The following is a 22,248-nucleotide window of genomic DNA, read 5'->3' as shown; positions in this document are numbered from 1 at the left end:
TACCGATCCGTCGGGAACCAGTACGGCGTGGGGAGATCCACCGTCGGAGCGGTGCTCATGCAGGTATGGCACTCGTCGGCCACCGAGCCAGGAGGAAGGGGGGTTGCGAGGAGGGGATGGGCCGCCCCAGGGACAAAGAGGGGGCGGGAGGAGGCGAAAGCGCCCCGCACCGGAGGGGTCGGGCTGTCCCGGCCGTACTACACGCTGCCAGGGGGGTTGCTTCCGGGACAGGAGCATGGGGCACTGCCAGGGCACGCACGCTCCCAGCCACCCGGGCGCCCCACTGATTGGCGCTTTGCTGTGTCTCTCTCCGCAGGTGGTCAAGGCCATCAACCGGGTGCTGCTCTGCAGGGTGGTCCGCCTCGCCGACCCGGACGCCGTCATCCGGGGATTCGGCGCCTTCGGCTTCCCCATCGACGGGACGCACATCCCCATCCGTGCCCCGGAACACCAGGCGTCCCGGTACGTCAACAGAAAGGGGTACTTCTCCGTGATCCTGCAGGCCGTGTGTGACCACCGGGGCCAGTTCACGGACATTAATGTGGGCTGGTCTGGCAAAGCACACGACGCCTGGGTGTACCGCAACTCCTCCGTGTGCCAGCGGCTGCAGGCCGGGACCTTCTTCCCCGACCGCCACATCAGGGTCGGGGACGTGGACATGCCCGTGTGCCTGGTGGGGGATGCCGCCTACCCACTGCAGCCGTGGCTGATGAAGCCCTACACGGGGCACCTCAATCCCTCCTGCCAGGCCTTCAATGCCAGGCTGACCAGGGCCCGCATCGTGGTGGAGGGGGCCTTCGGGCGACTGAAAGCCCGCTTTCGATGCCTCCTCACCCGTCTGGACCTGGCCGAGCACAACATCCCTCCCGTGGTGGCGGCATGTTGTGTGCTCCACAATTTGTGTGAGCGAAAGGGGGAGGCTTTCCTGCCAGCCTGGATGGCTGAGGCTGACCACATGGCTGGACACTACGGTCAACCCCACACCGCCGCCATCCGGGAAACCCAGCGGGGGGCCGTCCGGATCCGGGAAGCCCTGCGGGAGAGCTTCCTGGTGGAGGAGGAGGAGGACTGACCTCTCCCTGCATGCCCCACTGGGGCCTTCTTCCACCCTACCCCCCTTCTCCTTTCCCCTCCCTATCTACTGTAAAATAAAGACACCTGTTTTTGAAACAAAAACGTCAGTTTATTTAACATAACTGGGTGCGGGAAGGGAGGAATGAGGGTTGGAGAGGGGAGGGGGAAACCTGGGACAAGGGAGCTGGAAGGGGAGGGAAGGGAGGAAGGGAAAGGAAAGCTCAGGGGTGGGAGTCCGGCTGCCTCTCCCGTCTCGCCACACTGTGGGTCCGGGGGCGTTGGTGGGAAATGGTTGTGGAGGGGGGGGCAGAGAGGACAGGGGGTGTGGAGGAAGCAGGAGCGGAAGCAGGAGCGGGAGCAGGAGGAGCAGGGGGAGCAGGGGGAACAAGAGGGGGAGCAGGGGGAGCAGCAGGAGGAGGAAATGGGAAGCGGTCGAGCAGGCTCTGGAGGTGGCCTCGCAGGGCACGGCCCTGCTCCTTCAAGGCCTCCAGACTCCTCCGGCGCAGCCTCAGGTCCTCCTGGACCCAGTGGTCCTGGAGACGGAGCTGTTGATCCAGGAACTGGAGGTGCCGCCTCTGGTACTCCTCCTGGTTCCTGGCTGTCCTGCTTGCCCGGGCGCGGGCGGCTGCTGCAGGCGGGGTGGTGTGCCCTGCAGTCCCAGGTGCTGCGGCTGTGGTGCAAGAAGACCAGCGGTCAATTTCCCCAGGGGCCCAGGTGTGTGAAACCCAGCTCCCCTCTGCAAGGCCAGGGCCCCTGCAGGATCCCCAGCTGCTGCTCCTTGGTGGGCAAGGCCCAGGCGCAGGGTCCCGGGGCTCCCTCTCGCCCCAGCCCCCCGTACACATAAGGGGAACATGAGGGTACTCACAGGTGGACGCCTCCCCGGCCTCAGACGACACAGGCGAGCGGCTCTGTGGCGTGCCTCGGGGGTCCCGGGTCCTGGGCAGGCTGGCGGCAGGCTCCTGGCTCTCAGAGCCCTCTTCCTCCTCCTCTGTCTCCAGGAGCGGTCCCTCTGCCCCGGGGTCAATCACGTCCCGGGGGGCAGGGACGGCATGAGCCCCCAGGAGGCGGTCCAGGGCGTGGAAGTGGGGGCAGGCCTCTGGGTCGGCCCCTGGCTGGCAGGCCCGGGAGTAGGACTGCCGCAAGTCCTTAATTTTGCAGCGGACCTGCTCCCGGCTGCGCTGGTGGCCCCTGGCGGCCAGGCTGGCAGCCATGCGTCCGTAGACGGCCGCGTTCCTGTGGCTAGTGCGGAGATCGTGGACATTGGAGGCTTCCCCCCAAACCTCGATGAGGTCCACGATCTCCGCACTTGACCAGGCGGGCGCCTGCCTTTTGCGCCCCCGGGCAGGCTCCTGGGAGCCGCCAGGCTGGTCCTGGGGAGCAGTGGAGGGCTGGGAGCCCTCGGATGGCTGGCTCATCCTGTGGCAGGTGCAGGGTCTGCTGGCATGGGTGCTGGCAGCCTTGTAACTGGCACAAACTGTGTAGCCAGCCCGTGGCCCTTTAAGGGCTCCGGGGCCGGGACGGGGGCAATAGAGTTTCCCTGGTGTTGGCCAGAGTGGCCACCAGGGAAACCTGGGAAGCCTTAGCCTCCCACTAGTTCGAATTAAGGGTCTACACAGCCCTTAATTCGAACTAGCTAGTTCGAACTAGGCTTAATCCTCGTAAAATGAGGTTTACCTAGTTCGAACTAAGTGCTCCGTTAGTTCGAATTAAGTTCGAACTAACGGAGCGCTAGTGTAGCGCCTAGGAAAGTTAGTTCGAACTAACTTTGTAGTGTAGACATACCCAAACTCAGGACTCTCAGTTCCCCTGCCTATGATGGCTGCCCCACTACAGCCCTCATGGCCCTGGGCCTTGCTCCAGGCCCTCCAGCCTGGGCGCTCACTTGGCGGGAGCTCCCCTAACCCTGCCTTGCTTCCCCAGCAATGCTTCAGCTCCATGGAGCCACCTACTTCCCTAGCAGCCAGTTTCTTTCTGTTCTCTCCCCCTGAGCAGCCCACTGTTCTCCTTTATATAGCCCCCAGCTGGGTCTTCCATAGCTCTAACTGCCCCAGCTGGGGCGTTACTTTTAACCACTGCTTCGGGCTGGGGTTTTGCCCTTAAAGGGCCAGTGCAGGGCAAACGTCCTGTCACACCGCTATTGAAGTAGCTAGGTGGACCTATATTTTAGATGTAGGTCAGGCCTCAGCAAATACTCTTTGCCATGTGGCAGTGCTTACAAACACTTTCTTAACCTAGTAGAGTATTTACTGTTCACAGAATTAAGTGTGTTAAATATGCAATAGGCTTAGACTATAAATAATCACAAGTGCTTATACCTGGAACAGATTGTCAGATTAAGCTTTCTCATGCATATACAATGTGTTACACTGAAGCAACATTTGCGTCCATTCACTAGCTAAAACAATGCAACTTTCCTCTCTACACTGCTGATGTAAAGAGATCAAGGGTTCAACTCTGTGTATCCAAACTGTACTGTTAGTTACTGCTATGTAATATTTTATAAGAGAAGTTAAAACTCATAGCAAAAGGGTACAAGGTAGTTAAGTGACTAACGACCCATTCATTGGCATGGGTGGATAAAGACTAAGGCTACATCTACATTGGCATGATCTTGCGCAAATACTCTTTAATGCAAGAGTTCTTGCATTGAAGTATTTGCGCAAGAGAGCGTCTACACTGGCATGTGCCTTTGCGCAAAAGATGTGCTTTTGCGCAAGAGCATCCTAGAATCATAGAATCATAGGACTATAAGGGACCTCGAGAGGTCATCGAGTCATCCAGCCTCCCGCCCTCAAGGCAGGACCAAGCTCTGTCTACACCATCCCTGACAGATGTCTGTTTAACCTGTTCTTAAATATCTCCAGAGAGGGAGATTCCACCACCTCCCTTGGCAATTTATTCCAATATTTGACCACCCTGACAGTTAGGAATTTTTTCCTAATGTCCAATCTAAACCTCCCCTGCTGCACTTTAAGCCCATTACTCCTTGTCCTGTCCTCAGAAACCAAGAGGAACAAATTTTCGCCTTCCTCCTTGTGACACCCTTTTAGATATTTGAAAACCGCTATCATGTCCCCCCTTAATCTTCTTTTTTCCAAACTAAACAAGCCCAGTTCATGAAGCCTGGCTTCATAGGTCATGTTCTCTAGACCTATAATCATTCTTGTCGCTCTTCTCTGTACCCTTTCCAATTTCTCCACATCTTTCTTGAAATGTGGCGCCCAGAACTGGACACAGTACTCCAGCTGAGGCCTAACTAGTGCAGAGTAGAGCGGCAGAATGACTTCACGAGTTTTGCTTACAACACACCTGTTGATACAACCTAGAATCATATTTGCTTTTTTTGCAACAGCATCACACTGTTGACTCATATTCAACTTGTGGTCCACTATGACCCCACTATGACACATCCGTGCCAGTGTAGATGCTCTCTTGTGCAAGAAAGCTCTGATGGCCATTTTAACTATAGGGCTTTCTTGCGCAAGAAATTAATGTTGCCTGTCTACACTGGCCTCTTGCGCAAGAACAGTTGTGCAAGAGGGCTTATTCCTGAGTGGGAGCATCATGGTTCTTGCGCAAGAAGCACTGATTTCACACATTAGAACGTCAGTGTTCTTGCGCAAGAACCCATGGTCGGTGTAGATAGGCAGCAAGTTTTTGCGCAAAAGCGGCTGCTTCTGCACAAGATCGCGCCAATGTAGACACAGCCTAATTGTAGCTCCAGCTCATCAGACCTTTGTGCCTTCTCCTACTCTGGCACATCCCTTTAGACTTCCCTTAATTATTATTCTCTTTCCTGAGGTATATTCTTCTCATATTTCTTGTGTACATAGTTATCATGCTGTCCATCACTATAATTTGTTTAATCATACTGTCCATCACTATAATTTGTTTAATCTTTTCCCTTGTCACTTTCAAAATAAAGATGAAGCCACCATGCCTATGAGACTGGAACGTGAACTTTAATCTGTGATCACCCTATACTAACTAATTAATAATTAGATCATAAAAGACATGTTCCCATCAGATTGGTAGTGGTTTTATTTGATTCTGGGGCTATTTGATCCAGAGTTACTTTGATTTTAAATTGAATAATTATTCAATAAACAAGTAAATAAATATTACCACCATTATTTAGGGCCTGATTTTGATCTAAGTCATGTTGGTTTAAATCAGAAGTAATTAATTTAAATAAAGTGTGTTATGCAGGTGTAAAATTACTATCAGTTTGGCATTAGGGCCTTTACATATTAATATTCTCTAGGTATTATACGCACACATCTAAGAGCAAAGGCTGATTTCAGTATTCTGCAAACAGTCCTAGACTGATTTCTAAGTTCCCACCTTTATTAGGGTGTACTGCTCTGAAGTCATCTAAAGTAGAATATCCATAGGGACACTATCCACAGAAGAAGGCACTTACTTTGTACAGTAACTGGAGTTCTTCAAGATGTTTTGTTCCTGTGGTTGCTCCACTAGCATCCTTAATTTCTTTTTGCTTTGGAGTCTAGTTTTTCAGGACTTTCAGGAAGAGAAGGAACTGAGGGCAGATTCAGCTGACAGTGCTCTACGTATATTGGTATGAGTCAAGACGATATATAGGGTGTTTGTGTAGACCAAATTAGCATTGCTACCAAAAGTCCAAATCAAAAGTGCATAGTGCACATCTGCTCCTGAAGTGGAGCACTTATAGGATACGTCCATACGGCAGTGTTATTTCAGAATAACAACGTTATTCCAAAATAACATAGTCCGCCTCTACAGTACAAGTAGTTATTTCAACATAATGTAAAAATAATGTTGAGCTGGAAGACTTCTTATTCCAACTTCTGTAACCCTCATTTTACAACGAGTAAGGGAAGTCTGAGGAAGAGTGCTTTTTCATGGACTTCCTGTTGCGTAGAAAGCGCCAAAAGCCGAAATAAGCTATTTTGACTTAAGTTACGCAATTGACATAGCTCAAGTTGCATATTTTATTTTGGCTTTAGTCATGGTGTATAGACATGCTCTTAGGGACAAACATTCTAGTTCCTTTGCAAGGTAAGTAGTTGGCATTGTCTACACAGCAAGAAGTCCAAAAAAGAGCACTCTTCCTCTGATTTCCCTTACTCCTCGTAAAATAAGGGTTACAGCATGATTTTTTTAAAAAATGCAGAAATACTTTAGAAGCCTTCAGGTATTCATTTTGCAAACTATGTGGTGACTGTTGATCCTGTGTCTTCTTAAATTTACAATGACACTAACCTTCCATTCAAAGCTGAGAGTGAGGCAGCCAATGCACTACTGGGATATTATGTCATAACCATAAATTGTAGTCTCAGAATTAAGGTTCCAACTCCAGCAAAGCACATAAGCATCTACTTAGGCATCTATTGTAAGTACCTTGCTGGAGTCCGACCTAACTGGGTAGTAGCTATTAAAATCTGAAAGTGTGGGGCCATATTCAACCCTGATGAGACCTCACACTGAAGTTACTTCAGGGACGAATTTGATTAATGGTTCCTATCTCTAATTGCCAACTAAATGATACTTATGGCAGTTCTGCTAAATCTACTTAATTATTAAACATAGTAATAAGGACCACTGTATTGTCCCCTGACTCTCCTACTACCAGCTTTTGTATGACTGACCATATACAACACTTCAAACGTCAGTATTAGTGTCTGACAATCAAAAAAAATTTTGGTTTAAAGTCTTGACCAGGCAAGATTTTAGAAAGAGAATCAACTTAATTCCTGAATAATCAGAAAATACACAACAATGAGGGACTTTATTGCTCTTAGAAACTAAGGCCTTATTCACTTTAGGGAACAGAATAGGACTAGCCACAATTGTTGTTAAGCATATTGTAGTTATTGGTTGTGAGGTTCTACAGTTGAATTTAAATGCTATTAGCCATGAAGGAAGATATCTGCAGTAATCATCAGTACAGAATACACATTCAACTTGAGTTTTGGCGAGAAATTGTTATTTTGTGTATGATAAGGGAAGGGATGGGTGTGTGTCCTGTCTCTTTTCTATTGTGTACACATTTTGGGGAGAACAACTTGAATTCTGAAAAAAAAAATTGTGTTATTATTTGTACTTATTATTTGTGCCTTTCTCACTGAATTATTCATTTAAACATAAACATGAAAAAGATTCCATACATGTAAGAATCTAATTCAGCACATCACCAATTTACAAAGAAATCAGATACCGCAAATTATAAGTTTTAGATTACTGCTGCTTTGCACAGTGTTTATACAATTAGTGTAGTGTCACATATAACTTAATAACTAACACTAGTAGACTTTTAGGAAGATGGCATAAATTTGGAAGTATAATGTACAATTGTACCTATTAATTACTATGACTAAAATAAAATATGCATTTGTAATGTCTAGTTTATTATTTGTTGTAATAAATTATAGAAAGATGAAAGTGGAAAAGATTCATAGATATCTATAATAGATAGCAATAATGTAACAGAAGTATAGCTAAACAATGCAGTTTTTGTGGCACCAAAAGAATGCATGTGTCTCATTGTGTCATAAAGGCTACAAAATATATTAGGAAATTTTGACTATAACTTTTTAAATTCATGTACCTCCTTTATACTTTGTGGCTAATATTTTCCTATTATCAAGACCTTGCATATTTTCAGCACCCACCCAGCCCCAGGGTATTATTATTATTTTTAAAGGTCTGAGTGACAAGTACATTGATATAAGTGAATCATCATTGTGCAGGCATGAAATATTATCAGATTGGTTTTCAAGTAGATTTATACATTTGAGAAAGTGCATCTGCCATAGAAGATTAGTCTCTGGAAGATAGAACATTTGTTCTAGTAATGGGTGATAGAATTTTACACTTTAGACATGTGAAGCAAATTAGATAGTACACTGACATCTTGTTGAGTAGTTCCTGGTTATCAGATCCAATGACAAAAACTAAGCTTAAAGGATATTATTGTGCAAGATTGTTGGTGTAGGGCCAAGTTTCCATTCTCTGCTGGTTCCACTGCTTCGTGTTCCAAAACTGCAAATTTGGTTCTAGCATCTGGTCTTAAATTAAGCTAGCTGAACATGAAGAAGGGAAGTAAATAAACCCTCAAAGTGCCGGATTATCCTGTTATTCCATGATAAAATGGCAATGTCTGCTGTAGACTTCTTCAAGGGCTACAGTAAAAGAGAAAGCTAGCGGGAACAGAGAAAAAGATATCACTTTGAACTCAAAATTCTTCTGTAGCAACCTTAAGGACTTTAGTCACAGGCCAAAGTGTAATGTTATCTATTTGAATGTGGTCACATACCTCATGGCAATTGTGATGCTCCATTTCACACTTAAAAATAAAATAATTAAATGCATTATATATGTCAAACACATATTTCAACCACAAATGCTACACAATTCCATAGGCTTGATCCTGTGCTCACTTATGCAAAGGAAGTGATGCACAATCACAATGATGGTGGTTCTAACTCCACAACTTTTACTCATAACAGACTGCATATATTCTGGGAACTGCTGTTTTTTATTATGTTTTCCATACACAGAACAATTATATTTCTGACCATTCGTATTTAGAACAGCAACAGAACAAGAAAAACAATGAAGAACAAGAGTAAAGTCCTCACAAGACAGCATTATATGGTTTCCTTGGTAACATGATGGTTCCGCTGAATTTGCCAACAGCAAATTCCCAGAAATTGTATAGTTCAAAATACAGAAACAAAATCAGAATAATTACCAGCTAAAATCCACCATAGTTTAACAAGCTACTCTCTTAACAAGCAACTAGAATGATACATTCTCCCCCCCTCTACCCAAGGGGATATGTGTGTTAACAAATTTTTAATGCTAAGTGTTGTGTCAAAAAGTTGGTAGTGAGAGATCTTAAGATGGCTAGTATAATCAATGGTTGTGTCCAAATGAGGTGATTTTAACTTGTGTTCATCGTGCAGTGAGTCTCACCTATGAACACTTGTGCAATGCTTCTGAAATAGAATTTTTCAGTCACCTTTAGATTCAGAATCCTTTTCTTACTGAAGTCAATGGAAAAACTCTCACTAATTTCAGTGGGATCAGGATTAGGCCCCTGTGATCCAGAGACATATTGTGCCATAATCATGCTATTGCACAGATACTATTTATGCTGTGGTAGTCAGAGCCTGTTAACTATCAGGCTGTGTCTAGACTGGCAAGTTTTTCCGCAAAATCATCTGCCTTTGTGGAAAAACTTGCCAGCTGTCTACACTGCCCGCTTGAATTTCTGGAAAAGCACTGATGATCTCATGTAAGATCGTCAGTGCTTTTCCGGAAATACAATGCTGCTCCCGTTCGGGCAAAAGTCTTTTTCCCAAAGACTTTTGCGCAAAAGGGCCAGTGTAGACAGCACAGTACTGTTTTCTGCAAAAAAGCCCCGATCACGAAAATGGCGATCGGGGCTTTTTTGCGGAAAACCGCGTCTAGATTGGCAACGGACGCTTTTCCGCAAAAAGTGCTTTTGCGGAAAGGCATCCTGCCAATCTAGATGTACTTTTCCAAAAATGCTTTTAACGGAAAACTTTTCCATTAAAAGAATTTTCGGAAAATCATGCCAGTGTAGATGTAGCCTCAGTGTTTTAATGCTGCAATGACACACACATATACGCAAACACAGAATTGTATACAACAGAATGTTGCTGGTATATATTGTACACAAGTTGCTATAAATTGTATTGGAACTCACATATGCATGACATGTTGAAAAATAAGTGTAAGACTACTTGTATTATACCACCTTAATATCCATTATTCTAATTAATGCAACTTTTCAGTAGACCTGTTAGAAGCTGGCTTGTGTTCTAAACCCTGAAGGTTTACATCACTTCCAAAACTCTTGTATATGTGTTTTAAATATATTTACTGTCATAACTCTAAATATATTTGTTATCCATATACAGTAAAAATCCGATGGTCCGGCATCTGACGGTCCGGCACTCCTGATGGTCCGGCACCATCAGGAACCCGGAAGTGCTCCGGGCAGCTGGACCATTGGAGCTGCTCTGCCCCCAGCTTCCCCGATTCAGCCACTGCTAAAACTGACCAGCGCTGAATCCAGGAAGCAGGGGGCAGAATAGCTGGAGTGCTGCCGGGTAGGTCCAGTAGCGCTGCCCCTCGGGGCTGTGGGACCAACCCAGCAGCACCCCAGCTGTCCCGGATTCAGCCGCTGCTGAAATTGACCAGCGGCTGACTCCAGGAAGCCCGATACAGAGCTGCTCTGCCCCAGCTTCCTGGAATCAGCCCTGGTCAGTTTCAGCAGCAGCTGACTTGGGTACACCTGGGACAGAGAAGCTGGGGTGCTGCTGGGTTGGTCCCTGCAGCGCCGAGGTTTGGCGCTACCAGACCAACCCAGCAGCGCCCCAGCTGCTCTGTCCCAGGCGTCCCGATTCAGCCGCTGCTGAAACTGACCAGGGCTGACTCCAGGAAGCCCGGGGCAGAGCAGCTCTGCCTCTGGCTTTCTGGAGTCAGCCGCTGATAAGTTTCAGCAGCGGCTGACTTGGGGACACCTGGGGCAGAGCAGCTGGGGTGCTGCTAGGTTGGTCCAGTAGCGCCGAGGAGCAGCACTGCGGGACCAACCCGTCAGCACCACAGCTGCTCTGCCCCAGGCGTCCCCAAGAGCAGCTGGGGTGCTGACGGGTTGGTCTCGCGACACCAAGGGTCGGCGCTACTGGACCAACCCAGCAGCACCCCAGCTGCTCTGCTGCAGGCGTCCCCGATTCAGCCGCTGCTGAAACTGACCAGCAGCGGCTGAATCGGGGACTCCTGGGGCAGAGCCGGACTATCAGAAGGGAGGGCTATGAAGGGTCTGGGGTAGCATTCCCCCCACCCCACCCCAGACCCCTCATAGCCCCCCCTTCTGATAGTCCAGCATATCTGATAATCCGGCACCCCCTGGGTCCTAAAGATGCCGGATTATCGGAAGTTTACTGTAAATGGCTAGTTCATTTTTTAAGCCTGCTAAATTGCTGACCTCAGTCAGAATGAGTTTCACAATCCAAGGGTGTGTCTACACTGCAGGGCTTAACTTGAAATAAGCTACGCAAATTGAGCTACATCAATTGTGTATGTTATTTCAAAATAGCTTATTTCGAAATAGGGAGTGTCTATACAGCACATATTTCAAAATGGAGCACTCTTTCTACAACTTCCCTTATTCCTCATACAATGAGGGTTATAGGAGTCGGAATAAAAGGTCCTCCAGCTTGACAGTATTTTGACACTATTTTAAAATAACTGCCTGCTGTGTAAAGTGGATTAAGGTATTTCAGAATAGCGCTAGTTATTTCGAAATAGTGTTGCAGTGTACATGTACCCTTATTCTGTGTTGCATGCAAAATAATTCCCTTTATCATTTAAAACTGTTTCACTTTTCTGTTTCATTGAATTCTCACTTATTATTTTACTAAAAGTAAAAATGGACATTTCTGATCTAACTTCTGTATGACTTTCAGTACTGTATATTTAGTTTTATCGTGTCCCTTCTTCTTTTCCTCTGTAAGGTAAATACCAATCATTTCAATCTCTTTTCATATAAGATTTTTCATGCCCATAATAATTCTTATTATCTATTTCTGAAACTCCTTTATTTGTGTGATATCTTTTTCAGGGTGTAATAGCATTACAATATTTCCATATAATTTTCTGTCCCAATTGTTATGCATCCTAGAGTATTATTTGTTTTTTAACTGCTGAAGTACTTTGAGCAGAGGGCTTTACTGAATTCTCCTATGATGGGGTATATTAGGCCTGTATTTGATAAGAAGGGGTTAACCCCATATTGTGGGCAGAGGAAGCCTCACAGCCATGCCACTGCTGGGCATGCTCCAACTGGAGCTTCAGTATAAAAGGGAGCAGCCCAGCTCAATAGGAGTTGGTTGCCAAGGAGGGAGGATGCATATTGCAGGGTCCCTTTTGGGAGCTGCTAGAGCCCGAGGCTGTAGTTACCTGACTGCTTGCACAAGCCCAAGACGGAATGGAGTCATTGAGATTTCTCAAGCTGATGAACCCAGGGACCCAAGAGACCTGCGGACAACAGTGCTAGAAAACAGCATTTGAAGTAACCCCAAGGAGCTAGACACCATGGCTACGTCTAGACTGGCATGATTTTCCGGAAATGCTTTTAACAAAAAAGTTTTCCGTTAAAAGCATTTCGGAAAAGAGCATCTAGATTGGCACGGATGCTTTTCCGCAAAAGCACTTTTTGTGGAAAAGTGTCCGTGGCCAATCTAGATGCGCTTTTGTGCAAAAAAGCCCCGATCGCCATTTTCGCGATCAGGGCATTTTTGCGCAAAACAAATCTCAGCTGTCTACACTGGCCCTTTTGTGCAAAAGTTTTGGGCAAAAAGGACTTTTGCCCGAATGGGAGCAGCATAGTATTTCCGCAAAAAGCACTGATTTCTTACAGTAGGAAGTAAGTGCTTTTGCGGAAATTCAAGCGGCTAGTGTAGACAGCTGGCAAGTTTTTCCGGAAAAGCGGCTGATATTCTGGAAAAACTGGCCAGTCTAGACACAGCCCATCTGGTTATGGAAATGGGATGAAGGCAGCAAAAGTTGCATATAAAACAAAAATATTTAGATTAGTCAAAATTAGACTAACTTTAGAGGGACCTAACTAAATTGATGAATTGGCAACATGATGGCAAATGAAATTCAGTGTTGACAAATGGAAAGTAGTGCATATTTGGATGAAACAACTAGATCTCTGCTGCCCTATTGGTGCATCTATTTGATGCTACAAGGGTTTTAGGTTGGCATCTGGTGCAGTAGGGAGGGCCCAAGTCTCCCTACCTCAGACACAAACCCTACTGTTGTGGTTCATTTTCCCCCCTTGGCCACTAGGCCATGCAGTCCCACTGAGGAGGGCAGCCATATTAACTCTGGCCATTAGGCCATACTTCCTTAAGGCTAAGGATGGTCATTTGGACTCAGCTGAGGGGCCATAATACCTCTCCCCCTGCCCAGAGTGTAATGGGGTCTACAGGCCCACAATGATGTCCAGGTCTTTTTCCTGAGTTGCTGCTGTTAATTTAGGATCTTGAAAGGTGTATAAATAGTTGTTTCATCCAAATATGCACTACTTTACATTTGTCAGCACTGAATTTAATTTGCCATCATGTTGCCAATTCATCAATTTAGTTAGGTCCCTCTAAAGTTAGTCTAGTTTTGACTAATCTAAATATTTTTGTTTTATATGCAACTTTTGCTATTCTGTAGCTCATCCTATTTTCCAGATCATGAATACAACAGTGATCACAATACGCAAACTTTTGATGCCCATTGTAAATTCTTTTACTGTGTTGCAAAAATGATTTATTCCCATTCTGTTTTTGTCTTCTAGCCAGTTTCTAAGCTAGATAGTGTTCTTTTAAATAAAGATATGCATGCATTTAATGAGTACAGATCTTTTCAGAAGTTCAGATAATTTATCAGTCAAATACATATTTAGTGACTGTCACGTTACTGGAATTTGAGGGAAGCAGCCGGATCATGGCTGTACCCATAGGTGGGGGTGCTGGCCCCAACAATGATAGAGAAGGGGGCCATGTGGGGTATTGAATGGGAGCTTGTTGTTTTCTGATCCTGTGTATGCTATTTTTGTGAGTGTATAATGTCTGTGTGAGCAGATAGGAATCTGTAATCTGTGTGGAAGCTGAATATTTCTCTGAATGTGATTAAGCATTGCTATGGACAGGCTGAGTAGCGAAGCCCTGTGGAACAATGGCACTTGATGGGCCAAGGACACACCTAAAGCATGAGGGCCGAGACCTAAGAGCTGCCAGCAGAGAGAGGCTGAGGACCAGAAGACCGACTGAGACCAGAAGAGGCCAGGAAGGGGGTATAAAGAGGCCATGTGGTCAATGCCATTTTGGCTTGAGCTCAGCACTTCATCCCAGAGGCAGCATTGCAGGGATTGAAGGGCCTGAAAGACCTGTGGACCCATCCTGATCTTAGGATGCGCAATAAGAACTTTTAAACCAGCAGCTGCAACATCTCTGCTAGAGCCTGCACCGAGAACTGGGAGATTCGGCGCATGTAACGTACTGTACTTTAATAACCTTACTCTCATGCTTTTCTTTCTTGTGTTAATAAACCTTTAGTTGTTAGATGCTAAAGGATTGGCCCAGTGTGATTTGTGGGTAAGGTCCAAGGGATAAATTGGCCACAGATCTGTGGCTGGTTTCCTGGAACCGGACAGAACTTGTTCGGGGTAGGTGGGATTGGGTGCTAGGACCCCCCACCTGTGTATGAGGTCTGGGGCCATCTGGGGCACGGTTATTGCTGGGGTGTCGGAGGGGTTTTGCTCGTGAGGCTTCAGGCAGGCTGCTGAAGCGCTCTGTGGGACTGGTTTGTGGCCTGTGTGGAGAGGTCACCAGTCGGGGGGCTGTAAGGAGCCCCGGATTCGAGCAATTCACCCTGAGCGGACGCCCTCAGCTGTGCCCAGACACGGCCCGGTCTGACACAGTGACATTGACACTCTATTTTAAAAGTTAACCCAAAAGTGACACACTATGTCACCTGGAATTAACTTTCTCCAAACCATGCTCTGTTTAGTTGTAGTTTTAAACGAAGTAGTGTTTAAGTACAATCTCTGTATAGAGTATCACTTGAACTATCTTACACATTATCAAGATAGCTTTCCCAATTATCACCTCTAATACCATTAACTCACAAACATCCCACTCTCCCCACCTCTAATATCGTCAATTCACAGACACTTACCTTCCTTCCTCCCCCCGCCCTGCATTCCCCTCCTGTTCTGAAATGTGATTTGTCCTTTTCATATGTGTTCATTTTTTTTAATTGTATCCTTTGGTATATATGGTTGTGACTATTTTCTTCCACTATTTGATCTGAGGAAGTGGGTCTGGCCCACGAAAGCTCATCTTGTTAGTCTTTAAAGTGCTACATTGTCCTGCATTTTGCTTCAGCTACCCCAGACTAACACGGCTACATTTCTATCACTATTCTGTATAGAGTATTGATACCTAAAGCTTTTTAGACAGTTACGAAGCTGAGCAACGTGTATATGATTGGGGACTGTTCTCCCACTACAAGCAAGTAGAAAAAGGCAGCCGCTACAGTATTTCATAAAATTGTTCCTGTTCAGAAAACTAAAGGCCTTGTTAGCCATTTAAGCACAGTTGACTTACTGAATAATCTTGCTGTGAATCTTCTGAGGACTGGGAATTATATAAAGTGAATAGAAAAGAGGTTCTTTTGAAAATGTGTTATGAGATTCCCAGAAGACATTTTACTGGTCAAAAAGGGTATGTCTATGTTGCATTCCTCCTTCAAGAGAGGAATGCAAATGCAGACAAACGAAATTGGAAATGAAGCGTAAATTTTAATTTCCCGCGCATCATTTGCATAATTGCAGCCAGCCGTTTTTCCGAAATATCATATTACGAGGGGAAAAAGTGGTTATTTCGAAAAGAAACCCTTCCTTTGAAATAACCCTTAAACCTCATTTTTAAAGAGTAAGGATTATTTTGAAGGAAGGATTTCTTTTAGAAATAACCCAGTTTTTTTCTTGAAATACAGTATTTTGGAAAAGTGGCAGGCTGCAATTATGCAAATGAAGCATGGGAAATTCAAATCCACGCTTCATTTGCAGTTTTGTTTGTCTGCATTTGCATTCCTCTCTCAAAGGAGGAATGTAATGTAAACATACTGAAAGAGAACTACACAAAAAAAAATCACTATCCAGAAGCTTTATTCCTTAAAATGTGTAAATAGTTTTGAAATGTTTCATTAAATGATAATTAATTTTTTTTTAAATGTACTAACACAGGAAGCTGGAAGACAGATGATTACTGATGGGTTTTGGATACTTCTAGGTCAACAGTTCAGATCAGCCACTTGATGATAACCAAAGTTATTACTATCTGCTGGTTGTTTAGCCTCTGAGAAATAGATTGGTTGTCTCAATTCAGTTCCTAGTACATATATCTTTACATAAGAAATATCTTTTTAAGGCAGTCTCAGTGAAGGGAGTAGGGTCTGAATGATTATAGAGAATGAACTTTTTCACCTCAAGAGGCACTATCTTTAGGCTAAAGATGTTGAAGGCAGATAGGCAGGATACTGTCAGGCTGTGTCTACATTGGCAAGATTTTCCGCAAAAGCAGCTGCTTTTGTGCAAAATCTTGCCACCTGTCTACACTGGCTGCGAGTACTTGCGCAAGAACACTGACGTTCTAATGTCTAAAATCAGTGTTTCTTGCGCAAATACTCTGATGCTCCCGCTCAGGGATAAGCCCTCTTGTGCAACTGTTCTTGCTCAAGAGGCCAGTGTAGACAGGCAACGTTAATTTCTTGTGCAAGAAAGCCCAATGGCTAAAATGGCCGTTGGAGCTTTTTTGCGCAAGAGAGCATCAACACTGGCACCAGGGCCGGCCCGAGCCCTTTTGGTGCCCTCAGCCCAGGTGCGCGGTGCCGCTCCTGGGTGCAGGGCGCATGCGCATACCGGCCACGGCCTCTGGCAGGGCCCGACAGCCATGGGAGGAAGGGCGCTGCTGGCTGGTGCCGTGGGGATGCAGGCAGGTCAGTGCTGTGGGAGCCGGGCGCGCAACTCCTGATGGCAGCTGTAAGGGACACCATCAAGTGCCTCTCATCGGTTGGCGCCCTGGGAGCTGCCCGGCTCGCCCATGCCTCCGTCCAACTGACTGGCACGGATGCTTTTGCGCAAAAGCACATCTCTTGCACAAAGGCACATGCCAATGTAGACGCTCTGTTGCGCAAATACTTTAATGCAAAAACTCCTGCGTTATAAGTATTTGCGCAAAACCTTGCCAATGTAGACGTAGCCTCATAGTGCTCAAATTGCTGCTACAGTTTAAATCTCTTTAGTGTGGTACCCTTAGGTCCCGATTGGTGTTAAACTAGAAAATTTGTCATATCATGGGGGGGGGGGGGGTTCAATATTGTCTAGCAGCATTGCCAACACTTCCACTGCTTACAGGGCTCTTAGAAGACATTTAGGGGTAAATTAGTGCTAAATAACAACACAGAACACTGAGAGCCAGGACTGGTGGGTGAAAACTTTATGGGACCGTGGGAAAGTTGGCTACTCACGTAAGTGGACGTCAGCAAGATTTTACTAATGTTGCCAGACCAGAGTGTGCAGGACTAGAGAAATTCAACTTGTATCACATTGCACATGACCGGTGGCTTGACAATCTTCATTTGTATTCTTTGCTGTTAGGCGGACACCTTTAGCTTGGTCTACACCAGGGGTCTCCAAACTACGGCCCGGGGGCCGGATGCGGCCCGCGAGGCCCTCTCATCCGGCCCGTGGAGACCTTTTTGGATTCAAAGGCAGAAGAAGTGAGATTGTTTCAAAACCCATTTGAAGCAGATGTGGCCAGTTGCCCAGATGAACTGCAGCTGGAAGTCATTGAGTTGCAAGCAAATGACCTCCTTAGGGACAAGTTCAAAATAGGACTGGTGGGTTTTTACCAGTTTTTGCCCAAGGAAGACTTTCCTAATGTCAAAACTTTTGCATCAATGTACCTTTCAATCTTTGGAACAACATACCTGTGTGAACAAACATTTTCAAGAATGAAATACGTGAAGAACAATTTGAGAACAAACTTGTCCGATGATAATCTCAGGTCACTGTTGATGTTAGGGACAACAAATCTAAAGCCAGAAATGTCTGCTATTTTGGCATCCAGGAAACAATTTCACCATTCACACTAATACAGGTGTTCATGTGTAGTGTATGAATGTGTTATTAAATAATAACTGAATAAAATAATATTAAATAAATAATTAAAAACAACATCCATGTTTTGATTGTTTTTTATTTGGACCTCAAGTGTGCAGTCGGCCCCGAACTGCTGTTTGATAGTTAATGCGGCCCTCGGGCTGAAAAGTTTGGAGACCCCTGGTCTACACCAAAGTTAGGCGGACACAGATACCTAACTCAGCAATGTGACACACCTACGTCCTTGAACAATGCCATTCATCTGATTGTCAGTATGAATGCCAGTGAGGTACTGGGGGGGGCACTGATGACAAGGGTGTCAGGGCAGCGGCACAGCTGGGCCAGTCTGGGGAGGATGGGCATGGCCAGTGTGTGCAGAAGGAAGCGCGGGCGGGACGCCGTGGCCAGAGCCTGGTTACTGGGGTGCGGCGCAGGCAGGGGCCCGGGGCAGGGCGTGGCTGGGACTGGCGCGTGGGGAGGCGCAGAGAGCGCGGCGCTGGTGAGGGGGTGACCGGGCTGGGGAGGGACCGCGGGGCAGGGCGGGAGGCGCGAGCGCTGACGCGACATTGGGCAGGGGAAAACTCGCACTCGGCGCACCACCTTGGTTGGCCCGACCGGCGGCGCATGCGCAGACACTAAAGGAGCGCGGGGGGGGGGGTGTTTTGCGCCTGCGCACAGCGATTCGGAGCGGCCAGGCGGAGACCAAGATGGCGGCGTAAGGCTGCGGCCACCAGCGCCACCGAGTGCGAGCGACGCCGCCGCCGCCATGTCGCGGCACAGGAACGTCCGAGGCTATAACTACGACGAAGGTAGCGAGACGCCTCCGCCTTTCCTGTCCCCGGTCTCTCCGAGTAGCTGCCCCTCGGTCCGGCCTGGCAGCCCCAGCGGCCTGAACGCGTCTCCTGGGGCGGACCCGCGTCCCCGCCAGGCCATGGGCCGGGCCCCAGGGGGCAGCAGCGTGTGTGAGGGGGTTAGGCCCTGGGGAGGAGGAGCTGGGATGGGGGCTTACTGGGCCCCATGGGAGGGGGCTGTTTCCCTTCCAGTGCCCAGGCAGGGCTTGTTTACGAAGCGCCGTGCGAGGCGCGTGGGTTTAACTCCTTCCCTTGCAGCTCACCCATCCCCACTCTGCGCGGGGCTTTCACAGCGCGGCGGCGGCGGGGGGGGATACTAAAGAAGTAGAAAAGCATTTTAAAAGCACCTCATCTGGCAGGGGTTGACGAGGTGGGGGGGGAAGGACCTTACTGCTTTCTGCTCTCTTGGAAACTGGCTGCGTCCCCAGCGGGCAGCGCTCCCTTCCCACCTACTGCGGACAAGCTTGTTTCCCCCCAGCCCGGCGGCTGGGCGCTGCGTGTTCCGCGTGTTTCCCGGCACCGCGCGTGACGTCACAACCACCCGACCCATCCATCCAGGCGGCCTGTTGCTCTTGGGCAGGCAGGAAAAGAGGGGATTTGTAGGGCCGGTAATAGAGCAGCTGGTTTCTAGACACTTTGTCTTAAGATGGAAATGTTTAAGGCTCTGTGTATCTTATGTTTGCCTTCGTATAACTATATTATTACCAGCTCCTGTGTCAGAGTAGCTTAGCTGGATATACTAGCGTTCTTTGATATTCTGTCTCATTTACTTAGGAGCTCACTTATCAGTGATTTGAAATATTGATTTTGCACCTCTCTTTAACCAGGGTGTGTAGCTCCTCATAGTAGTTTAGGTCTAATTTGTATCAGTTTATCTTCCAGTTGTGTTATTACAAGAAACTCAGGTCACTAAGATCTTTTCCTTATTTTTCACCAGCGTAGCTATAGTAATCCAGTCACCTCAATGTAGATATATTGCACTCATGTAAAATGGGGTTTGTACTATTAGGGTTTATTAAACTACACGAATGAAAGCAACACTTCATTAATCCAACATCTACATTAGGGCTACGTCTACACTGGCATGATTTTCCGGAAATGCTTTTAACGGAAAAGTTTTCTGTTAAAAGCATTTTCGGAAAAGTGCATCTAGATTGGCAGGACGCTTTTCTGCAAAAGCACTTTTTGCGGAAAAGCATCCGTGGCCAATCTAGATGTGGTTTTCCGCAAAAAAGCTCCGATCGCCGTTTTCGCGATTGGGGCTTTTTTGCGGAAAACAAATCTCTGCTGTCTACACTGGCCCTTTTGCGCAAAAGTTTTTCGGAAAAAGACTTTTGCACGAACGGGAGCAGCATAGTATTTCCGCAAAAGCACTGACAATCTTACATGAGATCATCAGTGCTTTTCCGGAAATTCAAGCGGCCAGTGTAGACAGCTGGCAAGTTTTTCCGCAAAAGCAGATGGTTTTGTGGAAAAACTTGCCAGTCTAGACACAGCCTAGGAGTTTGGCTCACTGGTGAAAATTAACCTAAAATAGACATGGGTGTTCTCTGCTTGATTATTTCACCCTTTGAAAATTAAATCAATTTCACCTATTCTGTATTAGGGTTAAGATCTACAAATGTCCCTACTTATAAGTGGTTTTCAGTTTCCTGTTAAAAACTTGGGTCCCTATCCTTCAAACACAAATGAGTAGTTCTGCACATGATTAATCCTTTTCATTCAGACTACACTGCTTATGCAGCTAAAGTTATTTGCATAAGTGTTTGCTGGATTGGAGCCTTTAATTGCTATCTGTGTATAATGGCCATCTTATGTACACCAGAAACTTAGTCTACAATTCATGTTGTATCTAAATTTGTTCTGTGTGTATGTATATGTCTGTACACATAAGTATAAATATACATCCAGAGAGACATACATTATAGAGACATGTTGCCTGTACCATAAAGTTTTGGTATGAGTTTATGTTTTCGGTTGATGATGCAATTTTCTATGTTTGTATCAGTAAATAAAATGAAATCACTTCTAGTGCTGGACAGGGCATATCAGATCTTGCATTCCTACAGCAAAGGTGGTTAGTTCACTGAAATTAGGAACAAGAAAGACCATTTACACATCTAATATGTATTTCCTCGTTTTTGTCCAAAATTTTGCTGACGTTAATCTCACTGCGTTAGCTCTGCCAGGAATAGCCATGGTGGAGTGTTAGTGCATATCTAATGATGTCATGGCTAAATCACAGGCAGTCACTTGTGCTTTCACTAGCTTGCTCATCATTGTACCTCTGCTATAGCTATGCTGACTTGGGAAAAATTGGGAAAACAAAAGGAGAAAATGCATCTCCTTCAGTGAAAAATCAAACCATGCTTGTACTGGTATGATTCCATATGAGTTATTGTGGGTAGTTTTTCTTTTTAATAATTTTGCTGTTCTTCCTCTATCCTCTACAATTAAAACTCATAAATACAAAAGGAGGGGGAATAATTTTTCAGTGGCTAAAATGGATATAGTAATAATTGCCACACTTATTTATAAATACATCTGGCAATGTCCAAAGAGAAGATCAATACTATTTTTGGGGGTGTAATACAATTTTGTTTTAGGTATGGATATTAAATTTTGATTAATCAGCTAATCGAGTAGTTGATGGAATTTCCATCGACTACTTGATTAGTTGATAAAGGGTGGAGGGTGCTTGCTATCCCACTGTGCCTCGTCCTTTGAAATATACAAGAGCGGCCCACGACTCTTGTACATTTCAAAGGGATAGGTGCAGTGGAATGTAAGTGACTAGTTGACTATCGGATAAGCAGAAGTGTATCGGATAGTTGACTAGTGATGCGACTAGTTGCTTCTCCTCATCCCCCCCTTGCTGCCTCTATCAGAGAGAGGTGGCAAGGGGGCGAGGAGCAGAGCCAATGCTGAGGGGAGCCAGCTTAAAAGCCGGTTTCCCCCCAGCACAATCGATGCGGGTGGCAGAGGAGGTAGAGGCACAGTTGGAAACCGCGCGAGTGGTGTCTGAAGCAGTCTTCACTTGTGCCACTTTTGCATTTCTGCTTTTCAAAAGCAGAAGCTCTGCAGGGAGCACAGGGCCAGTGGGGGAGTCCCTGCTGGTACCCCGCTCTCTGCAGTGCTTCCTTCTGAAATGTACAAGAGCCCCACAGTGGCTTTTGTACATTTCAAAGGCTCAGGAGCTGCAGGGATCTCTGGGCCAGTCCCCTGCTGACCCTGCACTCCCTGCGGGACTTCCTCTTTTGAACTGTAGCAAGAGCCCAGCAGGAAAAATCGATGGAAATCCCATTGACTATTCAATTAGTTAATCTAAATTTAACATCCCTAGTGCAGCATTTGGGACCCCACGCAAGTGGGACTGCTTTGGTCCCTGCTTGCAATGTTTCTCCCGCTGCTTCTCTGCCTCCCCTACCCTCCCACGGGGACGGTGCTGGGGGGAACAGATTTTAAGCTGACTCCTCCCAGCACTAGCTCCTGCTCTGCCCCCTCAATGGGTGCCTCTGATAAAGAGGCAGGAAGAAAGGGGTAGGAAGCAACTAGTTGAGTAGTGACTCAGTTACCCAATAAGCC

The 22,248-nt window shown here is 46.4% G+C and overlaps 1 protein-coding gene and 1 long non-coding RNA gene across 4 annotated transcripts in view; one reads left to right on the top strand and one right to left on the bottom strand.

Annotated features, from left to right (window-relative positions):
- The window catches only part of LOC142827886 (uncharacterized), an 82,430-nt gene extending 63,291 nt beyond the window's left edge, over positions 1 to 19,139 (bottom strand). For both annotated transcript variants that reach the window (XR_012902680.1, XR_012902681.1), the window contains exon 1: positions 19,011 to 19,139. This is a non-coding gene — a long non-coding RNA (uncharacterized LOC142827886). The remainder of the gene's footprint in view (positions 1 to 19,010) is intronic.
- The window catches only part of HBS1L (HBS1 like translational GTPase), a 113,295-nt gene continuing 109,510 nt past the window's right edge, over positions 18,464 to 22,248 (top strand). Inside the window, exon 1 of one of the 2 annotated variants that reach the window (XM_075924222.1) lies at positions 18,464 to 18,621. In XM_075924222.1, coding sequence (XP_075780337.1) covers positions 18,579 to 18,621 — 43 coding nt within the window. In that variant the 5' untranslated portion in view covers positions 18,464 to 18,578. The remainder of the gene's footprint in view (positions 18,622 to 22,248) is intronic. The other variant, XM_075924223.1, reaches the window with a different exon arrangement.

The sequence above is a fragment of the Pelodiscus sinensis genome, chromosome 3 (genome assembly GCF_049634645.1).
Source record: "Pelodiscus sinensis isolate JC-2024 chromosome 3, ASM4963464v1, whole genome shotgun sequence".
Classification (NCBI taxonomy): Eukaryota; Metazoa; Chordata; order Testudines; family Trionychidae; genus Pelodiscus; species Pelodiscus sinensis.
Note: the sequence above shows the minus strand (reverse complement) of the source record. Positions and strands in the feature narration are given on the sequence as shown.